This window comes from Cyprinus carpio, chromosome B1 (assembly GCF_018340385.1).
Source record: "Cyprinus carpio isolate SPL01 chromosome B1, ASM1834038v1, whole genome shotgun sequence".
NCBI classification, from domain to species: Eukaryota; Metazoa; Chordata; class Actinopteri; order Cypriniformes; family Cyprinidae; genus Cyprinus; species Cyprinus carpio.
In genome coordinates this window covers 11326905-11348805 of record NC_056597.1, presented here as the reverse complement: position 1 = coordinate 11348805, position 21901 = coordinate 11326905, and the positions used below count along the sequence as shown (strand labels likewise).

Sequence of the window (21901 nt, the reverse complement as noted above, 5' to 3'; positions counted from 1 at the left end):
AATGCACAGAAGAAAAAAAATCATACAGACTCTAAATACATAATTTCTGTGCTTACTTCAAATAGCTACATTTGTGATGTGCTTATGCCTCATATTTATCAAACCTAAGTGCTCTGTCACAAAGAATGATGTTGCTGACTGGCTGGTAAAGTGATCTTTGTGAACATAAGCAGTTTCTCACTGTCAAGGAGTGTCATAAAATGTAAGTTTTAACGTCGAACAGTGACACACTGCAGAAAATGCTAAACTGGCTGCTATACCATTTGTCCAACTGGCTTCATCGTAAGAAACATATATATATATATATATATATATATATATATATATATATATATATATATATATATATATATATATATATATATATACACACACAGTGGTGTGTAAAAAAAAATTGTTGGCCCCCCCTTCCTTTTTTTTTTTTGCATGTTTGTCACACTTTAATGTTTCAGATCATCAGACACAATGTAAATATTAGTAAAAGATAACACTAGTGAACACAACATGCAGTTTTTTAAATGAAGGTTTTTATTATTAAGGGAAAACTAAATCCAAAACTACATGGCCCCTGTGTGAAAAAGTGTTTGCCCCCTAACTTAGCAGCAACAACTGCACACTTAGCAGCAACAACTGCAATCAAGCGTTTGCGATAACTTGCAGTGAGTCTGTCACAGCGCTGTGGAAAAATTTTTGGTCCAGTCATCTGTGCAGAATTGTTGTAATTCAGCCACATTGGAGGGTTTTCGAGCATGATCCGCCTTTTTAAGGTCATGCCACAGCATCTCAGTAGGATTCAGGTCAGGACTTTGACTAGGCCACTCCAAATCTTCATTCTGTTTTTCTTCAGCCATTCAGAGGTGGACTTCTTGGTGTGTTTTTGGATCATTGTCCTGCTGCAGAACCCAAGTTCGCTTCAGCTTGAGGTCATGAACAGATGGCCGGACATTCTCCTTAAGGATTTTTCTAATTCAGAATTCATGTTTCCATTTATCACAGCAAGTCTTTCAGGTCCTGAAGCAGCAAAACAGCCCCCTACCATCACACTACCACCACCATATTTTACTATTGGTATGATGTTCTTTTTCAGAAATGCGGTGAACAGGTTTGGCAGTAATCAGGCCTGCGTGTGGCTAGAGAAATTGAACTCAGGTGTGATAAACCACAGTTTTTACTATTGGTATGATGTTCTTCACACAGGGCCATGTAGTTTGGGATTTTGTTTTTCCCTTAATAATAAAAACATTCAATTAAAAACTGCATGTTGTGTTCACTTGTGTTATCTTTGACTAATATTTAAATTTGTTTGATCTGAAACATTAAAGTGTGACAAACATGCAAAAAAAATAAGAAATCAGGACAACACTTTTTTTTACACCACTGTGTGTGTGTGTGTGTGTGTGTGTGTGTGTGTGTAAATAAAAACAAACATGAATGAATATAAGATGCTGTTTTATTTATTATCAATAATATATTTTCAAATGTACATCCAATACAATCATCGGCCAGCTACAGAAATAAAGGGTCATCCTCTGTTAAAATAAATAAATAAATAAAATTTAATTAATGAATAATAAAAATGAAATTTCTAAGGCTTTCATTCATCAAAGGCAATAACACTGAGGGTCTCTACTGAATAATATCACTACTCAGCACCAAAAACATGCTTGCATATGGTAAAACCAGCTCATTAGGATAAATTAGCTTGAAGCTGACAAGTCCACAGTCTTTTGGAATGAAGCCGGAGCACCTTTGGTGAACCTGATATATCACAAAGAAATGATTTAAAAGGCCCCTTATATAATCAAACAGTCAGGTATTTTAAAGGTCTGAATAAATTAAGCAGCAGAGCATTATTTATTTAAACCTTTATAGAAAATGTTGCATAAATAGCTTTTGCAAGACAGAAGAGAGGCATTTATTGATGAAACATTACATTCATAAATATTATGGTTACTTGCATACATATATTGAAGAATAGAGTTTTATTTTAGCAATTGCTCAGATGCAACGCATAACAGCATATGCCTCATTTGCTATAATCCACTGAAATATGTTCAAAAACCTTGGTTTTGCCTTTGAAGCTGGTGGCCAGCACAAAATCACGCTGGTCTGTGGACAGTGCTGTGAATGAGCGTGGCCACTGAACATACACATCCCTGAACTTGATAAATTTCTGGTTTTCCTCATCCCACCTGAAGATTTGGGAGAAAGAATAATCACTGCTCAGAATCAAATAGTGCTGGTCTTTGAACTTGATGGGCTGTAATACTGTGGCGCCACGTGAAGGCAAGCCCTGTACTTCTTCAAAGTGTTTGCCCGTCCACTTCATGACTTTTGAGTCACCGATGTAGCAGGCGAGCGCAAGGTATGGAACATCATTAATCCTAAAGGCCTTCACGCTGACAATATCATCCATATTTGCTATCTCATCATGGAGAACAAACTTCTGGGTGCTCTTGTTCCATTGGTAGATAACAGGAACCTGGGAACGGCTCACGAGTATGAGGACAGATTTGCCATCTAAATCAAAAAACTCTGCATCGGTATCACGAAACCATTCATGGAGGAACTGGTATGGGTAGAAACCAGTTTCATTCCACTTAAACAGAGTTGTCATTCCAGCTTTGGAACTGTCTACAATTAGGAAGAACCAGTCATCTCCAATCTGGAAGACTTCAATGTCATTCGGCTTGGACACATTAAGCATTTCAACGGCCTGAAACTTGGTGAACTTATTCTGTGCTTGGTCATATTTGTAGACAAGGGAGCCATCGAAGAGTTGGGAGACAATGACAAATGCCTGCTCGTTGATCAGAACCGACCGGCATCCAACAACAGACCGACCTGAAATACAATATATATAAAAAAAATGAAATCATCATCTATACTCTTTCATTTTTATGTCATGTGACAAATGATTATGGAGTCAAACCTGTGATGTTATCAAAAGGCCTGAATTTAGTCTCAATGTGATCCCATTCCATGATTATGCAGCTGTCTGAATTTGGAACTGCCATAGCGACATATATATCATCTTTGTGAGAGAAGATGTCTGCTGACATTGATTGAGTATTCACTATTTGGTGCTGAACAAATTCTGAAGGGAAAAAGAACCAGACATATGGGAGCACATTCATTCATTGTCACTAAACAAGTGTAAACAAATCATATTTTTTTCTTCACACCTTTTCACTGCATTTATCAAGACAATCAATGCAAAAATTCAACATATCTAAGCAACAGAAATTTAGTTACCTGTGGAGACACACTTGCTGTGTTTTTCTGGGACATTCTTTAATAGGACACCCTTCATGCCAGATGGACTGGCACAGTAAACGTCAGAGATTGTAGCATTGGATCGTTTCAACCATAGCATCAGCCACATGGACTCACAGTCGCAATGGAACATGTTCCCACGCAGATCTCTGTTTATTAGACATGAAATGATCAAAACACTCTAAAAACTCTGCAAATAAACAAAATCGTATGTGACTGCAATATTATTGTTTCCCAGCTATTTAGCATAAGTGGTTGTCTTGCATGATGATTACATGTGCACATTTGTAAACAGTGAACTGAAAAACTCACAGTTCAATCAAAGAGCGTAGATCAGAAAAAAGACCCCTGGGCAGTGTTTTTAAATTGTTGTTCGCTAATGATCTGTAAAAACAGAGAGAAAAATTAATCGATACAAATGGACAGAAGACTTTACGCAAATGTAATGTACATACATATATTAGATTTCCATATGATAAATATATTGTCACATGAAGTAAAAACATGAAACCTATTAGAAATTGGACCATTTGCACATATAGATCCATCCTAAAACCTGTCAATACATGTTGTGAATATATAAGTGAATATACTAATAAATAATAAAAAATGTATTTAAAAAAAACATAAACATACTGATTGTTTTTTAGAAGTTGCACATATCAGTAAAATATATAATGTTGACATATATGCTTGCTGCATATAATACCATATTAAAAGCATCACATAGATATTATTAACATATAAACAACTTTACTGTGGGGATTTTGTATATGTTATAAAGTTATCTTCATCTACCCAGAGAATGTATGTATGTGAAAATTATATATCGCCTTAGAGGTAACATAGATGGCAATATCCCTCTAGACATATGGCAATATATTACATTTCCATTTGGTTATTTATACAAGTCAGGATGTTTAGGGACTTTACAGTGTACCTTATAATACAATTCAAGACAACACCAATATATCACATAATGTACTGACCATCTGACACAAAATATTAAACAAAAACACATATAACTTAGCCTACTAAATTAAATGATGCCTACCAGAAATCTGTCTAAATAAATGCAACCTAGCTTTTGCTCGCTGTATGTCATATACTTACAGATGTGTAACATCCCGAAGTCCTCTGAAGGCATATTTGTTTATCTCTGCAATCTTATTACCTTCAATAAATCTGATTGGAGAGATAAAATAAGACAAAATAGCTATAAAACAAGTACTTCAATAACTGCAGTGATTTTGATAAAGTGGTCCAGGCAACCAACAAATATATCAGTACTGTAAAGGAGTGAACATTTTTGAGCATTAATTTAAATCAATAAATGCTGTCCAAATACTTACAAATACTCAAGATGAGGAAGCCCTGAGAATGCGTCCTCCTTGATTTCAGAAAATGAATTAGAACTAAGGAGCCTAAGAAGAGAAAAGATGCCAGAATATGCCAGAAAATTCCAAAACATAAATATGACCAGCATAACAAAGAATGCCATGGATTCAAAGTGTTAATGTTTTATAATGCAGATAAACAGGTACATTTATAAAAAGTGATGCAGCAGTCACTTACAGTAGCTGCAGTGAGGGCATGAGCGAGAACATAGCCTCCTTGATTTCTGGGAAACTGCAATTGACAATACTCCTAAAAAATAAATCAAATAAATTCACAAATTGCCTACGACACTTCAATTCATTGATTTGTACCAAACACTACGACGCACGTTCAGTTTCGAAACACAAATAGCCTACAGGCTATATCCCATTGATTTGATAAAATTCTATACATTTTCGCAAATAAATTGTGAGGCGAACATAATAATATCAGACTTACAGAGAGCTGATGTCACTCGGTATAGTCCGTGGGATGAGAGACGAACCGACGCAAATGATTGAATCTGTCGTACAAGTGCATCCTGAAGGACATTTGAATATTCGCTTTGATCGGGACAGTTGAAATGAACAAACGAACAGTAAAGTTACCAAAAGACACTTTCGGATGGAAGATTTATGGTTGGAAAGATCCATGGCTTTGAAGCGGAGTCCCGCACAGCACAGTGAAATGCAGCATGAAGCACTGACTTCAGAATCAGCAGCTCTGATGCAGTCAGTGCTTTATACTGTCCCATTAGAGGAGGCACCACGAGTCCAAAACAAAAAAAAAATCTCAAAGTAGCCATGTAATTGACAGATCATACCACTTTTTGTTTGTGTTTGCTTTAAGATGCTTTTACATGCGTGCTAATTATATTGTTTTATCACACCTTTTTCTGTCTTCCTCTTTGCTGTAAACTGAAATGTTAAATGTCATTTCAGCAAAATTGTTGTAATTCCTCTTCTGTGTATGTGGAGTGAGTATGAAAATGCACAAATTATCTTGGCAATGAAAACAAGTTGCAATGTGGAAAATGTGGTAATGACGCAGCAGTTCTTTGAGTGTTTTGTGTATCAATAGTCACTGACTAATGTACTTTACATTTACTGTAGGCCTAATTTACATTAATATGAGCTCAAGCTGTATCTACTTTGTCTATTTCCCTACAGATTACTAGATGACGCTGCATAAATTGGCAACCAGTAATAAACAATAGGCCTATGTGACTGCAAATAATGGACTCTACAGAATGTATAGCATTAATCATTTAGAAGCAGATCTGATTTCAGCATGTGAGTGCTTTCTGTCTATAAGTGACTGGGGGAGGTGCTTAAATTGATGACACTGCTACAATCTGTCACATTTAGGCTACTGAAGTACATACGCATAGGTGGTTTTCAACTGGTTTTCCTGCAGAACAAACTCCCAATGCATCAACAGAAAACAAATTACCAGACTGCAAATTCATAGGTAGCTATTTGCTGCATTAAAAAAGGCAAATCAATACAGACCACCTCATCAGAAATGTTCATCAAAAACTCCACGTCATCAGACAATTAAGGAAAGTCGAAAACCAATTAGCAGTTTAGTATGTTTTTAAACTGTCATTGTGAAGATTGTAACAGTGTCCATCAGTATGGCACAGAAAGGACTAACAGGTACTGATCTCCCTTTGGCACATCTAATGCACCAGTAAAAAGATTACAATGGATCCATCTCACCCAGCGCACAAAAGCCTGAAATCACCAACAGCTAAAACATCCAGATTAAAAAACACTTTCCTTTAAACAGCTGTCAGAGTGTTCAGTAAACATCTATATTTTAATAGTTATGTTTTTATGCAGATTGCACATTCCATTGTTTAATGTAAATTGTACTGTACATCTCACCAGTAGGGATTACTTGCAGAGTGACAAACAATACAATTCAGTTTTGTTCTGGTAGCTATACATTTTTATTCTCTATGCCATATTATTATATGCCATTCTATAAATAAACAACTCAATAAATAAATATTATCATAAAACGACTTCATATGATACACTTTCCAAATGCATTCCCAGCTCGTTGTTGTGCACTCTCTCAAACACCTCAACAAGAAAATTCCATTATGGAATCTTCAGTGTGGAAGAGCGAGGGCAAAGGCGCGTGCCTGATGACGCAGTCACTCTTTTTGCCGAGTATCATGGGAAAATAACATAGCAGGCTAGCACGCGCAGGAAGAGAGGAGAAGAGCCGCCGACTCCTCCGCGTAACGAAACTATTCCTGTGCGTTATATTCTTCGGTAACCTCCTCGAACAAGTGTAAACCGGCGACCAGAAACCGTCTTTGACTGCCCAGCGTGTCGCGAAGTGTTCACGGTTGTTGTTTGTTTGATTTGGCGGCTTGTTGGATATTTAGCGCGTGTCGCTGTCGAGCGAGTTCGCGGAAGAAGAGGTGGGTAGTTAAATTTACCTTTCATAAACCACTACAGGCATCTTCCACTCTTTAATACACCAAATATATTTCGTATTGATATAAAACGACTCTTTGTTTTGCCTTAGCTGAAAATAAAGAAAAAGCCAGTCAATTCCAGGCGATTTAAATAGACAAGGCACGGTTCGAAGCCGGTTAAGTTTAGAGGGGACCGTCTTTTCTGCCCGCTAGCCTTTATCGTGTCTCTCACCTCTTAAACGTATCTGTGTATCTACTCTTTGTGTTTACATCAGGTTAACATAGCTCCTGCTTCAGACACTAAAGCCCATCAAGATTACATTCAGAAGATAAACAGAAAGTTTTCATCAAGAGAGGTTACAGTCGACGGCGGTGTAAATATGAGTTACAAGCCGATCGCCCCCGCACCCACCGGCTCCAACCACACGCCGCCAGGTGAGTTTCATTGTGCTCTCTGTTCATTCATTTCTTTTGTACATTCATATTTTCTATATTTGAGGTATTTTTGCCCATCGTCTTTTCAAACGCACCGTTTTAATCCTGGAGAAAGGGGTCAGTGAACCTACTGTAAAAGAGGTCAGAGACACGGATAAAGGGGGAGGAGTTAAAGGAGCCATAGCCATCTGGCTCGCTCATTACATTAATGTGGTAACGTTATATTCTTCTGCTAACAGCACCCTATCGCGATTACGTTTAAGAGCTAGCCGTTTTCTTACTCATTTGTGAGTGTGCCATGCCATCACATCAGTGCATCTAATATTGGCTGTATTTTACCTCACTTCCTTTCATACAAACACTGGGTGGCGAGATATCATTGGTCGAGTTTGGCCTTTTGACATTTCCTTGATTTGTGATTGGTCTTCCTCTTGCTCGTTGGTTTTAGGATCATGTGGCTCATCTCCATCACTGGCCTCCTCTTCTAACTTTAGACCAGCATTTAGTGACTTTGGTCCACCATCAATGGGCTTTGTACAAGTAAGTCAATTTTCTGATAACAGTGGGCTTTTAGATAAATTTGCAGAATTGAAATTATGATGATAAATTCCCCTAGGGTCTGTTTTATTTGTAATAAATGCACTACTGATTAAAAGTTTGAAATGTTTTTCTTTTTAAAGTTATTTCTAATGTTTACCAATGATGTATACATTTAATCAAAATGTACTTACGATACAAAACATACAATAAAAACGTATATATTTCATAAAAAAAGAAATATTATAAAAAAAAGATACATTTAAATTTTTTTTAAAAATGTAACATTCTTGTAATTGCAAGGCTGAATTTTATATATGACATGACGATATATATCGGATAGACGGAATAAAAAGTCTATCATCTCATTTTATGCTCTATCGCAGGGGTTGACTACCTTGTCAGCATGATGTGCCATTTTTAATTTTTCTGGTTAACCACTGTGCCAACACCCCCCCCCCCCACTCCCCCCACTGCATTCTGTATTTATACAGTACATACACGCTTTTAAATGATACGATAAAAAACAATAGGCATATTTGATTTTCATGCAAATACTTTCTAAGGATTTTTTCATAAATTGTTTTTTAAACTTTTCAAAAGTTTCTTGAATAACAGATATACAGTGTGACCGTACTGATCACCACTGTGTATGTGTGACAAGGCCAATGCATTAAAACCATTTAGTTTAATCACCGTTCTATATTAATGCCCTGCTTTAATTGATGCACACACACCATTTATATACAGAGATCTGAGATCGAGCTGTGCAAAAAGTAACATTCAGAAGCTCATAAACTTGTCAGCGCTGCCACGTGACTTTTTTTTTTATCTATACTGAATCACTACATTATATTTCTCAGCAATAAGGGGGCATATTTGAGAAAAAATTGAGTAGATCGCATCACTGGATAGTGGATATAGCTGTCGGTCATTTAATATCAGTAATATCATATTCTAATATCATAATATCATATTCTATCAGAAAACGTATCGTTAAAAGTTGACTAATTTTAAATGATTTGCTCTCTTTAACATTAAACTGACACTTCGTGATCTGCTTCTGTGATCCATAAACCTGCCTGCTTTGATTTGATTGGCCATCTCAGTCATTTTGACATTGACGAGTGCTGTTAGACTGAGGCTTTGAACTGAAGTGTCTATGTGCAGCGGTTGTGCGCGCATCCGTAGACACGCGCAAATTCATTCTTACACTTTAATAGTATTTATAGCTCCTAACAGGCTGTGTCTATTATAATGTACGTTTTTCATCATTTGGATGACTGAGATCTTTACACACCACCATCAGGGGAGACAGAACCAGGTGGAGAATGACAAGCCAATAAAAAACGAGGAGCTCGTTCCTAAATGAGAGACTACATCTCTAGCATGTAGCGTTTTTAAGCACTGCAGTTTTAAAACAACTGATTTTAAGCCGTTGAAACACAAACAACAGAGCTATATGTGTGCGCTGTCTCTGTTTCTGTGTGAGAGGAGTGCACTTTCTTTTTTTTTTTTTTTTGAACGATTACATAAACACTTATGCGTCAGAATCCCCGTCTTTGCAAGTATCCTCAAACACAGGTCTTAAGAAAGAGTAAACAGCTGAAAAAGAAAATGCATGTGTAACAGTATATTGGATCCGGACTTCGGTCTTAAAGGGGAAGCTGTGCAATATTCGTCCTGTCTGCCATTCATATGAATCAAGTGACAGTGAGAGAAAATCTCTCACTGCTCTTGACTAAATCACTTTTGTAACCTTAATAAGAAGAAATTAAAAAATTATAAAATATATATGTATAGAATCTATACTTAATACACGTGTTAATTATATCTCTATCTATCTATCTGTCTGTCTGTTTATAGATAGATGGATATAATTAACAGTGGAGACTGATTAATTTACACAATGTAGCTTTTCTTATTTATTGTAGTTTTTTGTCCTATTTCTTGCCATTCGTTTTTAATCCTTATTTCATCACTGTTTATTTATCTTCAGTGAGCTTGGTTTTTTTTTTTGTCTCTTTTTAAGCTTGTATTAGTTTGATATTTACATTGGTGACAAGGATTATAAAAATTCTATGGTATCAAAGACTTTAATATCAAAAAAAGTTTGATATTTACATTGGTGACAAGGATTATGAATGTATATGGTTATCGTGATATAAAATTAGTCATATCGTGATAAGATTTTGGTCATATCGCCCACCCCTAATTTAATTGATCAAAAGTGACAGAAAATGTATGTAATATTATAAATGTTGTTACTATTTCACATAAATGCTGTTCTTTTGAACTTTGTTCATCAGAGAATCCTGATTTAGTTTTCACCAAAATATTAAGCAACAAAAACACTAATATTGAGAACCATTAATATCAATTAGAGCACCAATAATTTATACAAATTGTCCACCAAATCAGCATATGTGACCCTGGACCACAAAACCAGTCTTAAGTGTCAGTTTTTCGAAATTGAGATTTATACATAATACATATTTATACATATACATATTTGGCCGAGATACAGCTATTTGAAAATCTGGAATCTTGAGGGTGCAAAAAAATCTTAATACTGAGAAAATCTCCTTTATAGTTGCCCAAATGAAGTGCTTAGCAATGCATATTACTAATCAAAAATTAGGTTTTGTTAAATTTACGGTAGCAAATTTACAAAATTTCTTCATGGAATATGATCTTTACTTAATAGCCTAATGATTTTTGGTATAAAAGAAAAATCTGTAATTTTGACCCATACAGTGTTTTTTTTAGGACTTAGGACTGGTATTGTGGTCCAGGATCACATATTACCAAGATTTCTGAAGGATCAGAACGCGTAACAACCGCTGAAAATTCAGCTATGCCATCACATAAAATATATTCAAATAGTAAACTGTTATTTTAAATGATAATATTTAAAAATGTAACTGTTCACACTGTGTTTTTGATTAAATAAATGCAGCCTTGGTGAGCATAAGAGACTTCATACAAAAATCTTAATTATTCCAAACTTTTGACCGGTAATGTGCATATGTATAGATATATTCCTTTATATATATCTACCTTATTCTTCCCATAAAATGGGCGCAGCTTAATGGTTTATTGTATTTGATTTGTAATTTTTATGGGTATTGATTAAAAATTTTATTATCCACCTTATTCTTCCAGTAAAATTGGGTCTGTAAATGTGTCCGGCTTCAGGTCTCATCCGCTTCCAGCTATTCTCAGCTGGACAAATCTGTAAACAGTTTTACTTGTATTAGTTTTGTTTTTTCTTTTGTTTATTTTATTATGGAGGTTATTTGGTATGAAGTTTTTTAATTTGGATAACTTCTGTGTTGGAGAATAAGGTGGATACACCTCATAAAGAGGATTTATATTACTCCGATATCTCTTGTTTTTTGTAGCCTGTTAAAGTGTCCCAGGGATCTACTTATAGTGAGCTGCTCTCCGTCATTGAAGAGATGAGCCGTGAAATTCGTCCTACCTATGCTGGCAGCAAAAGTGCCATGGAGAGGCTGAAGAGAGGTACTCCAAACCCTTTGGCATAAAGTGCATGCAGCACATTTGTAACAGACTGTGACGTTTAGCCCCCTGGAGTAATGTGAGCCTAAGGGCAGTTGTGATAGTTTTCTGCCTTTTCAGATCTGTGTGAGTTAAGACTTGCAATGTTTCTTTTGTTAGCACAAAGACGTTCTTTTATAGGTTGTGGTGCTTGTCACCGAAGTAAAATTAATATAGAAAACGTGAAGTGTTCAGAATATTTATAATTCCAATAGCCATTAATTACATTGCAAGTAAGCCACTTATTTGTACTATATATAATTAATTTAAATTATACTGATGATTAATTATTGAAGTTGCACTACATATATAAGTTGTAACTTATAATGCCTGATATGTAATGCTTATTTCAGTGTCAATTTATTGTGTACCTCCAAAGACAGTATTTTACAATCAGTGCTACCTGGTCCATTAGTAAATGGCCTGTCAATCAACAAAACTACTTGCAGTAGTCATTTTGGACATTTGTACGTTAGCACTTAGGTCTTGTTATTTGGATAAATGTTTACTTGTCTGAAATGGCTGATTTGTGTTTCTGTCTTTCATCAGGTATCATCCACGCACGTGCTCTTGTCAGGGAGTGTCTAGCAGAGACAGAGCGAAGTGCTCGCACATAACATCCACACACACACACACTCCCTCTGGTACTTGTCTCCCCATTGTTCTTTCTCATAAACATGCTCCTTCTCTTTGCCAAGCTATTTACAACACCACGTCTTTCTATCTTTCTTATTGACCTTTGTCCATCATTCATAGCTATCTTCCCGATGTACACCTCATGTCTTGGTAATGCGATTAGCATAGAAATTTTTTAAGCCCAATTTTTGCAATTCTGTATTTAAATAAAAAACAAAACAAACAATCTGTCAGATTGTCAATTCCACTGAATGCAAGAATTACTTTTGTAAAATGGGGGATAAGTGATTTTCAAAGAACTTTATTTGGCTTCAGTCACAACATATGCAGAATAGTTGCAACACCTATTTAAAAAGCATTTTGAAAATAGAAATTTATTTGTAGTGACATAGATATAACTGACAATTCCATTAATTAACAACACAGTGTGAATGAATGTTTTTTTGTTTCAATGATGAAGTGGATACTTCTACATGTGCCATCAGTGTTATCATTGTGTCTTTCACTTACATATTTCATAGGCCTCCTAATTTCTTTTATCTTTCAAATATTAAAAATGTAGTATACATATAAAGACAAGGAGGGTAATAGCAATAAAAATTAATAAACATGATAAATACAAAAGATCAACATAAAAATTGAGGGAAAGGGGGATATAGTCAAAGAAATCCTATTTAACCAGACTAGCATCTTATTTTCAGATTGTCTTTCAAGTTTGGTTCGTTCAGACTGCCCTTGTTACAAAGCACTGTCCTTAAGGAACAGGGTTCAATCTGTGACAGTTTCTATATCAGCTATATCCAAAGACTGAATATACAAGGAAACAAGGCAGTAAGCTGGAATTTAACCCATTTCTGGTTCACAGGAGATGCAGATCCCATTAGAAACTCCATGAAAATGAGCACTTTTCAATAAATGATGGGTTACTCCAAGGATAAATGGATGAATTCAAGTGCATTTAAACCTATGCACTCCTCAATGGTGTATCAGTTTACTAATAAAACATGAGGAGGTGATAAACAATATGAAGTTGTGAGGGATGAATTTATCAGAGTGCACGTGCTCCAACTTGACAGTGGCCTTACTGCATCCTTATAAATGTAAAATTGGACGTTCATCGTTGTTTCAGCCCTAAAAAGAGACGAAAATAGCACAGTACATTACTTAACTGAGCAGCTTAAGTTTAACAATAATTTATCAATATTCACTCATTTAGATTCTGTTTTTGAAACAGAAGACTGAACTAACCGTGGAAGCTGTAGCAGAGGCTTTGCTGCTGTAGTTGAAAAGGTTTTTGTAGCGTCCCTTCTCCTCTTTCTGTTTTTCCCGAATGCGATCCTCCATTGCCCTCAACTCCTTTGCAACTGAGGTTTCAAGTGATGGGTCTAGTTTAACCACTTTGGCAAAGTCAGCTCTTGCCTGTGCTTCGTTCCATACCATAGCATGAGCTTTCCCTCGTTTGAAATACGCCTTCACATTATCTGTGAGAAAAACAAAGAATGAGTATGGGCAGCTGTAATACAAATGATGAATGTTACTCATGATGAGAGCACGCTCATACTAAGTCTTGTTTAAAAAACTGTAGCAGTATTTTTATTTAGCCTTGACTTGTTTGTAAGGAACATGATCCTAGTGCAGCTTTTTATTAACCTAAACATACTGTAGAAGTTAAAATAAGCTTCTTTGATATGCCTAGCTGTAATTACAGCTAGACTTGTAATCAATAGACAAAGTGGGTTGTTATAAAGAATTTAGGCTTGGGGGTATGTGAGTGTTGTAAGTGTTTTGATATTTACCATTGTACTTGTTGATGATAGAAGAGCAGTGGTCCAAAACCTCATAGTACTGGCCCAAAAGATGCTTGCACTGGCAATAGTTGAGGAGGAGAGGAGTGATCATGAGATCTAGTTTGATCCAATGGTCATCACCCGGACGCTCCTATTAACAGAGAATATGTTTATAGTAAAATGACCAACCCTGAGGAATATAATACTACACTTTTGGCTATAGCTGCACAAGAATGGTCAAACTGATAATGATTTTAATTTTTTTTTTTTTTTTTTTTTTTTTTGCTGAAATTTTTTTTTTTTTTTTTTGTGCTGAAATTATAATCATGATACAAATCAAGAGAATGTGTCAGCTCATATGCAGTACACATTGTACACATTAACTCTCTAAATGTTGAAAACTGGCAAAATCTTAAAATGCCAAATTATTTTATTTAGCTATTAAATGATCTTAAATTGCAGCACAGAGGTTGTGTAAATGCATGTACTCAGCTAAAACAATTGCAAACAACATATGCAAGATTCATATTTGGATTTATTAGTTTGTCAATGAGAAAGTTTGCTCGTAAATTTAGTCACAGCGAACAGCTCAAGCAGCCTTGTACAGGAATGCAGACTGGCTATATGACACTTTCCTTTGTGCAGAATATCTCAATGGAGACTGCTTAACTCCAACATACATGTTTGTCTGTGTTTTCAAATCATTAGTGCTCTTTTTCAGGCCAGAGAGAGCTGGTTGCCACTTTGGGAGATTAGGTAAAACACTGGGAGGAAAATGTTATCTATTTATTAGAAAAGGTCTGATTGGGAGATCTGACCTCTAATCATCTGGCAACCCCAAGCATGAACCTTCCACTGATTTGTATCTGGACTTTAAATTTTAAGGACTTTTTCTCTTCTTTTTTTTGAGTTGTGATGGTTTCTTAGTCTACATTACATTAACACTGGTGTTTTTAGGAAGGCAAACAATGTGAAAATATTATTTTGAAATTAGAAGTAATAATAACAGTGATATATATCCTATATTAAATGGTTATTAAGACAGGAATATACTACTATTGTAATACAACTGCACTGTAAAAATGAATATTTAATATTAATTACTTAACCATTGTAAAATCATGGTACTTATGTCTTATTTTCTCACTTGTAAGCGTTAAAAGCAGAACCATGCTTATTTTGGAAGAAAACTCCAGGGACACCTCCAAGTTTCTGTGACAGCAGGTTTACAAATCTAGTGCACTGCTGTAAACAGCGGTCAACAAATCATTTATGCAACTGTAAAAAAGTGAACCTGGCGCACACTGCGCACTGTGGCAGGACAGATTCACAGTCCAGGTAATTAAGGAGAACCAGTCACTGCTCAGCAGATATTAAGGCTAACCTTCATCTGTAGGTTCTTCAGACAAGCTATGGCACTGTAGTACTTCTCAGAAGCTGCTGAAATATCTCCACTCTTGAAGAGTGCATTTCCCTCCTCATGGATCTGTGGTATGACCTGCAGTTTCTCCTCATCTGTCATTGCCCATATTTCCATTTGGAAGGATCCAGGGGGCAAGATCTTAGAAAGATGAGAATCAGAATCATGAATCAGCTTCATTAAAAATATCAAGTGGGAATTACCCACAGCTACTTTGTAATTAATACTTTGTGGTATATTTGTTGTCAAATAAGTAGAAAAAATATCAAGTGGGAATTACCCACAGCTACTTTGTAACCTTCAAAAATGAGATTAAGCTACTGTACTAGAGGCTGAGGATTGGCCTGCAACTTATCCAGATCGGGGTGACCCATAGAATGATGCGAGTGAACCTGAGCTATTCCACAGCAGTGTCTCTGTCCTTCCAACGGGTCTTTTCCATGGCTGATGTTGCGTAGTGACAGAGAAACCAGAGGGTAGAGAGCTGTGTGCTATTACAGTAGGGGAAAAAAAAGTACTGAGCCAAAATATTATCAGAAAGAATAAAACAATAATTTGTTGATATTTACATAATGAATTTGTGAGCCTGGATATTAAAACCAGTCATAAGTAGGTATGTTTTTTTTGTTGGAATAGAATAAATTGTATTGTTTGGGTTAATTTTTTTTTTATGTCATGTATAATTTGGTTATTATGTTAAGATCATGTTCCATTAAGATATTTTGTAAACTTCCTACCGGAAATATATCAAAACTTCATTTATGATTAGTAATATGCATTGCTAAGAACTTCATTTGGACAACTTTAAAGGTGATTTTCTCAATATTTAGATTTTTTTTTGCACCCTCAGATTCCAGATTTTCAAATAGCTGCATCTCGGCAAATAATGTCCGACCATTATGACTGGTTTTGTGGTCCAGGGTCACATATATGTAATATTACAAATATGTAGATGTGCACATATCAGAAGGCAGAGACCTTAACATCACAGGTGAACTCAGCAATTTCACCCTCTCTCATAGTGGTAACCACTTGCTCCCACACAGGAAGCTTGAACTTCTTCCCCAGAATGAGCTCCATAGGTTTACTGTAACCTCCCATCGTCCTGGAGTCATCCAACACAGTGCCATCACAGAGGCTAGTGCGGTAATGAAACTTCACCTTTCAAGAGAGAAAAACACTAAATTAATTTGGTTATTTATTATAAAGAATTTACTTTTTACACCTGTTATTTATTTTATTAGTAAGTTTATTTAGTTTGATTTTATTTATATTTTGGTAAATTAATTTGGTTATTTATTATAAAGAGCCCAATTCTGACCCCCTGCTAGATTATTACCCCCCTAGTATTGGTAGGTTTAGGAAGGGTTAGGGTTAGGATTAGGCAATCAGGTAGTAATATTGCCCAGATACGCTAACTCTATTCGATTCACAAATTGTCTAAATGTTAAAAAATAAAAGCATATTTAATAGATTTTACTACAGTTATAGGCATATGATCCCTTGTCTTCGCCTCAAGCACCACAAGGTACAGAGAAAAGATTTTTGCTTTGTTTATTTCATGTCAGGTTTTACAGGGTTAATACAATTATTGACGTTGCTTATAATGTAGCCAGTGGCTAATTGATGTTGATGTTATGGGGTACGTAGCTTTCAGCTGTCACTCTGAAGAGATAAACCCTTTTCTCCCCTCTCTGTGGCAAAAATGCAAACAGACAGACATGCTGGTTGTGAGATCGCATTCATAGACTGTATATCATCAGGTATTCTTCCCGAAGCTTAGCTAACGGCTAAATCTGAATACCGTCTCCGTGTTAAAAACAGGACACACTACAGGTGAAATATTTCTTTTAATATTGCGATATATGCATAACACATTAACCTGAACGACTTTGGGCTATTTTCAGTCGAAATCAAGCCCATGTTATGCGTCAGAACTGGCGACTCCAGCTAGCTCAGAATTCGACACGTTACACCATCGTCTTGTGACACTTCATTACTGTAAAATGTATCCTGTACGTTACACTACCTTTGTTCCATTGGGAAACGTTGAAAGCTCTCCTTTTCCGGGAGAGATGACTTTTTTCTGGACGCCATCAGCTCTGAGCTTTACGTCAATTTCCTCCATTCTTCTGGAAGATGTACATGAGTTTCGCTCCGCTGAGTCTAGATGGCGCTGCAGCAGCGGCTCAGAGTGACAGGGCTACAGTAAACCATAAACTCGCCTCGCTGCTTCTTCTTCTTTACTTTCCATGGTGTTTGGCATACAACTAAGGTGCACTAGCTTACCTCCACTTGCTGGTTTGGAGTGTGGGTTAAACTTGTACAACCAGGTTCGTGTTATCTCTTGAAAAACCCGTCTTTTTCAGATATTGCATTCAATTAAAACATTTATCATATTAATTATTATTTCTTCATTTCCATTTTTCTTTGTTATTCTCCCTTTACCAACATTACTTTGAATGTTGAAAAACCGTTTTTCTTTTTTCTTTTTTTGTCTTTTTTTGTGATTTGTTATATTGTTAATTCAGAACTTAATTTCAGTCGTTTTATATTTTTATCTCCGTTGGCATTTTTGTAGCTTCCTTCCTTTACTCATCTGCCAACTTGTTTCTTTTTACACATATGAGCCTGAGACAAATGGTCTCCATAAGCACACCAACTTTGCTTTCTATGTGACCTGTTTCTAATGTCTTTAAAGATTAAATTGAGACAGAACATGCTCTCAATGGTTTATTTTACTCAGCCCACTATAACACTATTAGAATTGCCATGATTTTTGTGTTTTATTTTTTTTTTCCGACTATACTTGTATTCTATTTGTCATTATATTTTTCCTTTATTTTGGTATAGAAGTTATGATTGTTTTGAATATGCATTATATCTGGTGCTTGCTTTCCTTGTCTAACGGTGTCATGTACAGTAGGTTGTGGTATACATGTGGAATTATTGACCGTGGTACTATTGGATTTAATTCCATCCAAAAGGATAAAGATAAGAAATTACTAGCTAAGTAAATAAATAAATAAAAATATACACTTCAAGGCCATCCTACACGCCTCCCTTCGTAGATGTTTCTAGATAGTTATTTAAATAGATTGTTTTATACTTTTCAGGGGGATAATATGTCTGTAAAAGATAAATAAGAGTATTTGACATTAAAAAAATCAAGCAGTGACATGTCCTACATAATTTATATTTATTTAACATAAAACTATGTTAAACAATTTTCTTTCATCTTACATAATTCACACATGTGGTTTAATAAGCTCAACTTAATTGAAATTCATTTGGATTTTTGTTAGAAGTACAACACTTATTAAAATATGATTTTTTTTTATTTTTTTTTTACATAAAAACTTCAAATTCATCAACTACCCATTAAGCATATATAAAAATCAGCATTAAGTATACATTTTCAAAGTGCAAACGAAACACTGCTTCATACCTGAGCAAGGATCAAATAAGGTCTTGGTGTGGCCTGAAGTTTGCATCCACACTCCAGTCGGACATAGCACGGACTGGAGCTTATTAGGCATCAGTCTGCACCAAATCCAACTGGAGTCTTGATGCCCAACAAGCTTTGTTGCACTGGAGCTTTTAGGATGTCACCATTCCAGTCTGACTCAGTGCAGGCTGCAGCTTGGAGGAGGCCTTGGTCTTAAAAAATTTGGTCTAAAGAGGAATGATAACAACCAAAATTATTATGAATATAAGTTAAATATGGCACATTAATAGTGCCTACTCATATTACTGCAGATACACTAGCTGTATATTATGAAGTGATTATTTTATGATGTTTGGCAGGGCTCTAAAGTGCAAGTAAAAAATTACTTTAGCGCAAAAGTCCAAGTTACATCTTACATACGTATACATAATGTGCCTAAATATAAAGCTTATAGTCTTGGACAGAGAAAACTATTTAATTTTTCCTCTTTATCTTTTTAAATTTCTTATTCATTTTTCCTCCTTTCGCCTCATCCACAGAAACCTGTTGAAGTGGGAGTGGTGGATGGTTTTCCACTGCATCACTGGAATAATGTGGTGCTGTACATTGTTGGAAATTGTACATTTGTCCACAATTCTCAGCCTTTTTGCAGTGTGATTTTTGCTGTCTCATTTTCGCTGCTATTCTCTTAACCGCAGAAGAGCAAAGTTGTAGAAAGCAATGTTGTAGGGACCAAAGTTGCAGATGACCAAAAAGCAGTTTGTACAAAGAAGCTGTCAGAAGCAATGAACGCACTGAAGATGATCGAAGTTGCAAATGACCAAGTAATAATAAGAATGACTATTTTCACCTTACTGTCATTGTGATGTCATTTTTAGAACATAATCAATACATTCCACAGATTCACTTGTGGTGTAAAAAGCGCTCACTGGCTAATTTCGCTCTGTAAGAATTGTGTAATATTTGTGTTGATAGGCTAATCTTTCACGCAGTAAATTACTATAATGTAAATATAAGTAGGCTAAATGGAACATGAATTAAAATATGCGTTTGGTGGCATTCATGTGATTTAAAATACATCTATTCATTATTTAATACATGAATATTCAGTTCATATTATATTAGTTTATAATGTGGTGTGAATTTAAACAATATCTCGAGCATCATATCGCCATTCAGTAGATCACGCACAATGTTTAAAAAACACCAGACCTTCACTAATTATGAAAAACATTAAATATATTACTGACTAATAATGGCTAAATAATATCTTTATCATTTTAACAGTGTCCTACAGTCTTGTTTCAAGCAGAGCTTGTTTCACTCCCAATAAACTTGTTTTGGCACGTGGTGTTGAATTGTTCCGTTTTTGTGTCTTAAAGGGGTCATATAAAGCTGCTAAAAAAAACATTATTTTGTGTATTTGGTGTAATGAAATGTGTTTATGTGGTTTAAGGTTCAAAAAACACATTATTTTCCACATACTGTACATTATTGTTTCTCCTCTATGCCCCGCCTTCTGAAACGCGTCGATTTATACTGAAAAGTAAAGGGTGCTGTGATTGGCCAGCTATCCAGTGCATTGTGATTGGACGAATACCTCAAGTGTGTGACGGAAATGTTACGCCCCTTAACATATTGTGATGCCCTGTCCGGCCGGAGCGACGAGACAAAAACATTAAACCCCATTATGAATGTGATATAAATATGATTTCTAGTCGTGTCCTCTTTTGAAAGGCCAAGCAAAGTAGTTTCTCAACGAAATAGTGTCACACACCGCGGCCTTGAGTGAGCAGAGGCTGGAGGCCTAGAGGCCAAGCAAAGTAGTTTCTCAACGAAATAGTGTCACACACAACGGCGTGGATCAGCTCTAGGCATGCCTTGAGTGAGCAGAGGCTGGAGGCCTAGAGTGAGCCACGAAGCGGACATCGTCTTCTTTTCGAAGACGACATGGCGGTGGCGGCGGCAGCAACAACAATACTACACGAGGATTAAAGGTACGCCTTCTCTCTTTGCGTGAACATTTGGGCGGTGTTATCCAAATCTGCCCACACAGTGACGTAGAGATGTGGGGGCATGTTAGAACAAGCCGTTTTAGGGGGGTGTGGTTGACTGTTAACTTTATAAAGATATTCCCTGAATTTAGTATTTGCAACTTCACAGATCTTCTTTATGCACCAAGAGCTTGTAACACTCCAAAGAGAAAGGAAAAATTTTAATCACATCATGTGACCCCTTTAATCAGCTTTTCAGCAGATACCCTGGTCCTGATGATAATAACCACTTACTCCATTTATTTTATGAATGACTTGCTCTCCCTTTTGCTCTGGTCTTCATCAACACCAACTTGCACCTCCTGCTGGTGACCAGAGATTATGCATTGGAACTGCTATTCCTGCAGTTCCCGGATGTGATTTGTGAAGAAAAAAAAAGAAACGAAAAAAAAGTAAAGCGAAATTAAAGGCCCAAAATCGCTTGTCGAATATTATAGATTATATTTTTAAATAGACTGAACATTTCGGAAGTGGACTCTGGAAGGTGAATATATATATGGGCTTTTTAGGGGCTGAAATTCAACATGGTTGTATAATACAATAATACAATATAATAATTGTTATAATGTATGACAAGCCATTAGAGAGAAAAATATATTTGATTCTTATTTTATTTGGTTAAATATCATGTTCATAAATGTAAAAAGGTGTAAAAAAAAAAAAAAAAAAAAAACTCTACACTCTTAAGTATCAGTATCTTAAAGCACTGGTGTAAGAATCAATCAATCAATCAATCAATCAATCAGTCAATCAATCAATCAATCAACCAATCAATCAATCAATCAATCAATCAATCAATCAATCAGTCAATCAATCAATCAATCATTAAAAAGACTATAAACTATTGTAAAGCCTTGACCTTTTATTAATTTTAAAGGCTTGTTTTGGTGTTAGTGATGTTGATTAGGCTTAAATTTAATGATTTAAATTAATGTT

The 21901-nt window shown here is 35.7% G+C and overlaps 3 protein-coding genes across 3 annotated transcripts; 1 reads left to right on the top strand and 2 right to left on the bottom strand.

Annotated features, from left to right (window-relative positions):
- Positions 1 to 1432: 1432 nt before the first annotated feature.
- lgi2b (leucine-rich repeat LGI family, member 2b) lies at positions 1433 to 5389 on the bottom strand. Its single transcript, XM_019073669.2, has 8 exons — positions 5113 to 5389; positions 4852 to 4923; positions 4629 to 4700; positions 4390 to 4461; positions 3589 to 3660; positions 3256 to 3425; positions 2933 to 3097; positions 1433 to 2844 (listed from the first exon to the last, which is right to left on the bottom strand). Exons 1-8 carry the CDS (start codon positions 5304 to 5306, stop codon positions 2027 to 2029), a joined length of 1635 nt encoding a protein of 544 aa, XP_018929214.1. The 5' UTR covers positions 5307 to 5389; the 3' UTR covers positions 1433 to 2026.
- A 1407-nt stretch (positions 5390 to 6796) lies between these two features.
- cdk2ap2 (cyclin-dependent kinase 2 associated protein 2) lies at positions 6797 to 12482 on the top strand. Its single transcript, XM_019073668.2, has 5 exons — positions 6797 to 7090; positions 7363 to 7522; positions 7971 to 8062; positions 11464 to 11584; positions 12170 to 12482. Exons 2-5 carry the CDS (start codon positions 7468 to 7470, stop codon positions 12235 to 12237), a joined length of 336 nt encoding a protein of 111 aa, XP_018929213.1. The 5' UTR covers positions 6797 to 7090; positions 7363 to 7467; the 3' UTR covers positions 12238 to 12482.
- A 59-nt stretch (positions 12483 to 12541) lies between these two features.
- On the bottom strand, positions 12542 to 17653 carry LOC109056466 (AH receptor-interacting protein-like). The gene is made up of 7 exons (XM_042716575.1): positions 17493 to 17653; positions 16442 to 16624; positions 15790 to 15954; positions 15428 to 15637; positions 14053 to 14194; positions 13505 to 13737; positions 12542 to 13387 (listed from the first exon to the last, which is right to left on the bottom strand). Exons 1-7 carry the CDS (start codon positions 17589 to 17591, stop codon positions 13382 to 13384), a joined length of 1038 nt encoding a protein of 345 aa, XP_042572509.1. The 5' UTR covers positions 17592 to 17653; the 3' UTR covers positions 12542 to 13381.
- Between the last annotated feature and the right edge of the window lie 4248 nt (positions 17654 to 21901).

Excerpts from the sequence above, each read along its gene's own strand:
- cdk2ap2 (XM_019073668.2), top strand. The coding sequence starts at position 7,468 with ATGAGTTACAAGCCGATCGCCCCCGCACCCACCGGCTCCAACCACACG. Across the intron at positions 7,523-7,970 it reads CTCCAACCACACGCCGCCAG|GATCATGTGGCTCATCTCCA; the intron begins GTGAGTTTCATT and ends CGTTGGTTTTAG. Across the intron at positions 11,585-12,169 it reads CATGGAGAGGCTGAAGAGAG|GTATCATCCACGCACGTGCT; the intron begins GTACTCCAAACC and ends GTCTTTCATCAG.
- lgi2b (XM_019073669.2), bottom strand. The coding sequence starts at position 5,306 with ATGGATCTTTCCAACCATAAATCTTCCATCCGAAAGTGTCTTTTGGTA. Across the intron at positions 4,924-5,112 it reads CCGAGTGACATCAGCTCTCT|GAGTATTGTCAATTGCAGTT; the intron begins GTAAGTCTGATA and ends TTTATTTTTTAG. Across the intron at positions 2,845-2,932 it reads GCCTTTTGATAACATCACAG|GTCGGTCTGTTGTTGGATGC; the intron begins GTTTGACTCCAT and ends ATTGTATTTCAG.
- LOC109056466 (XM_042716575.1), bottom strand. The coding sequence starts at position 17,591 with ATGGAGGAAATTGACGTAAAGCTCAGAGCTGATGGCGTCCAGAAAAAA. Across the intron at positions 15,638-15,789 it reads AGGCCAATCCTCAGCCTCTA|CTGATTCATGATTCTGATTC; the intron begins GTACAGTAGCTT and ends TTTTTAATGAAG. Across the intron at positions 13,738-14,052 it reads TATCATCAACAAGTACAATG|ATAATGTGAAGGCGTATTTC; the intron begins GTAAATATCAAA and ends TTTTTCTCACAG.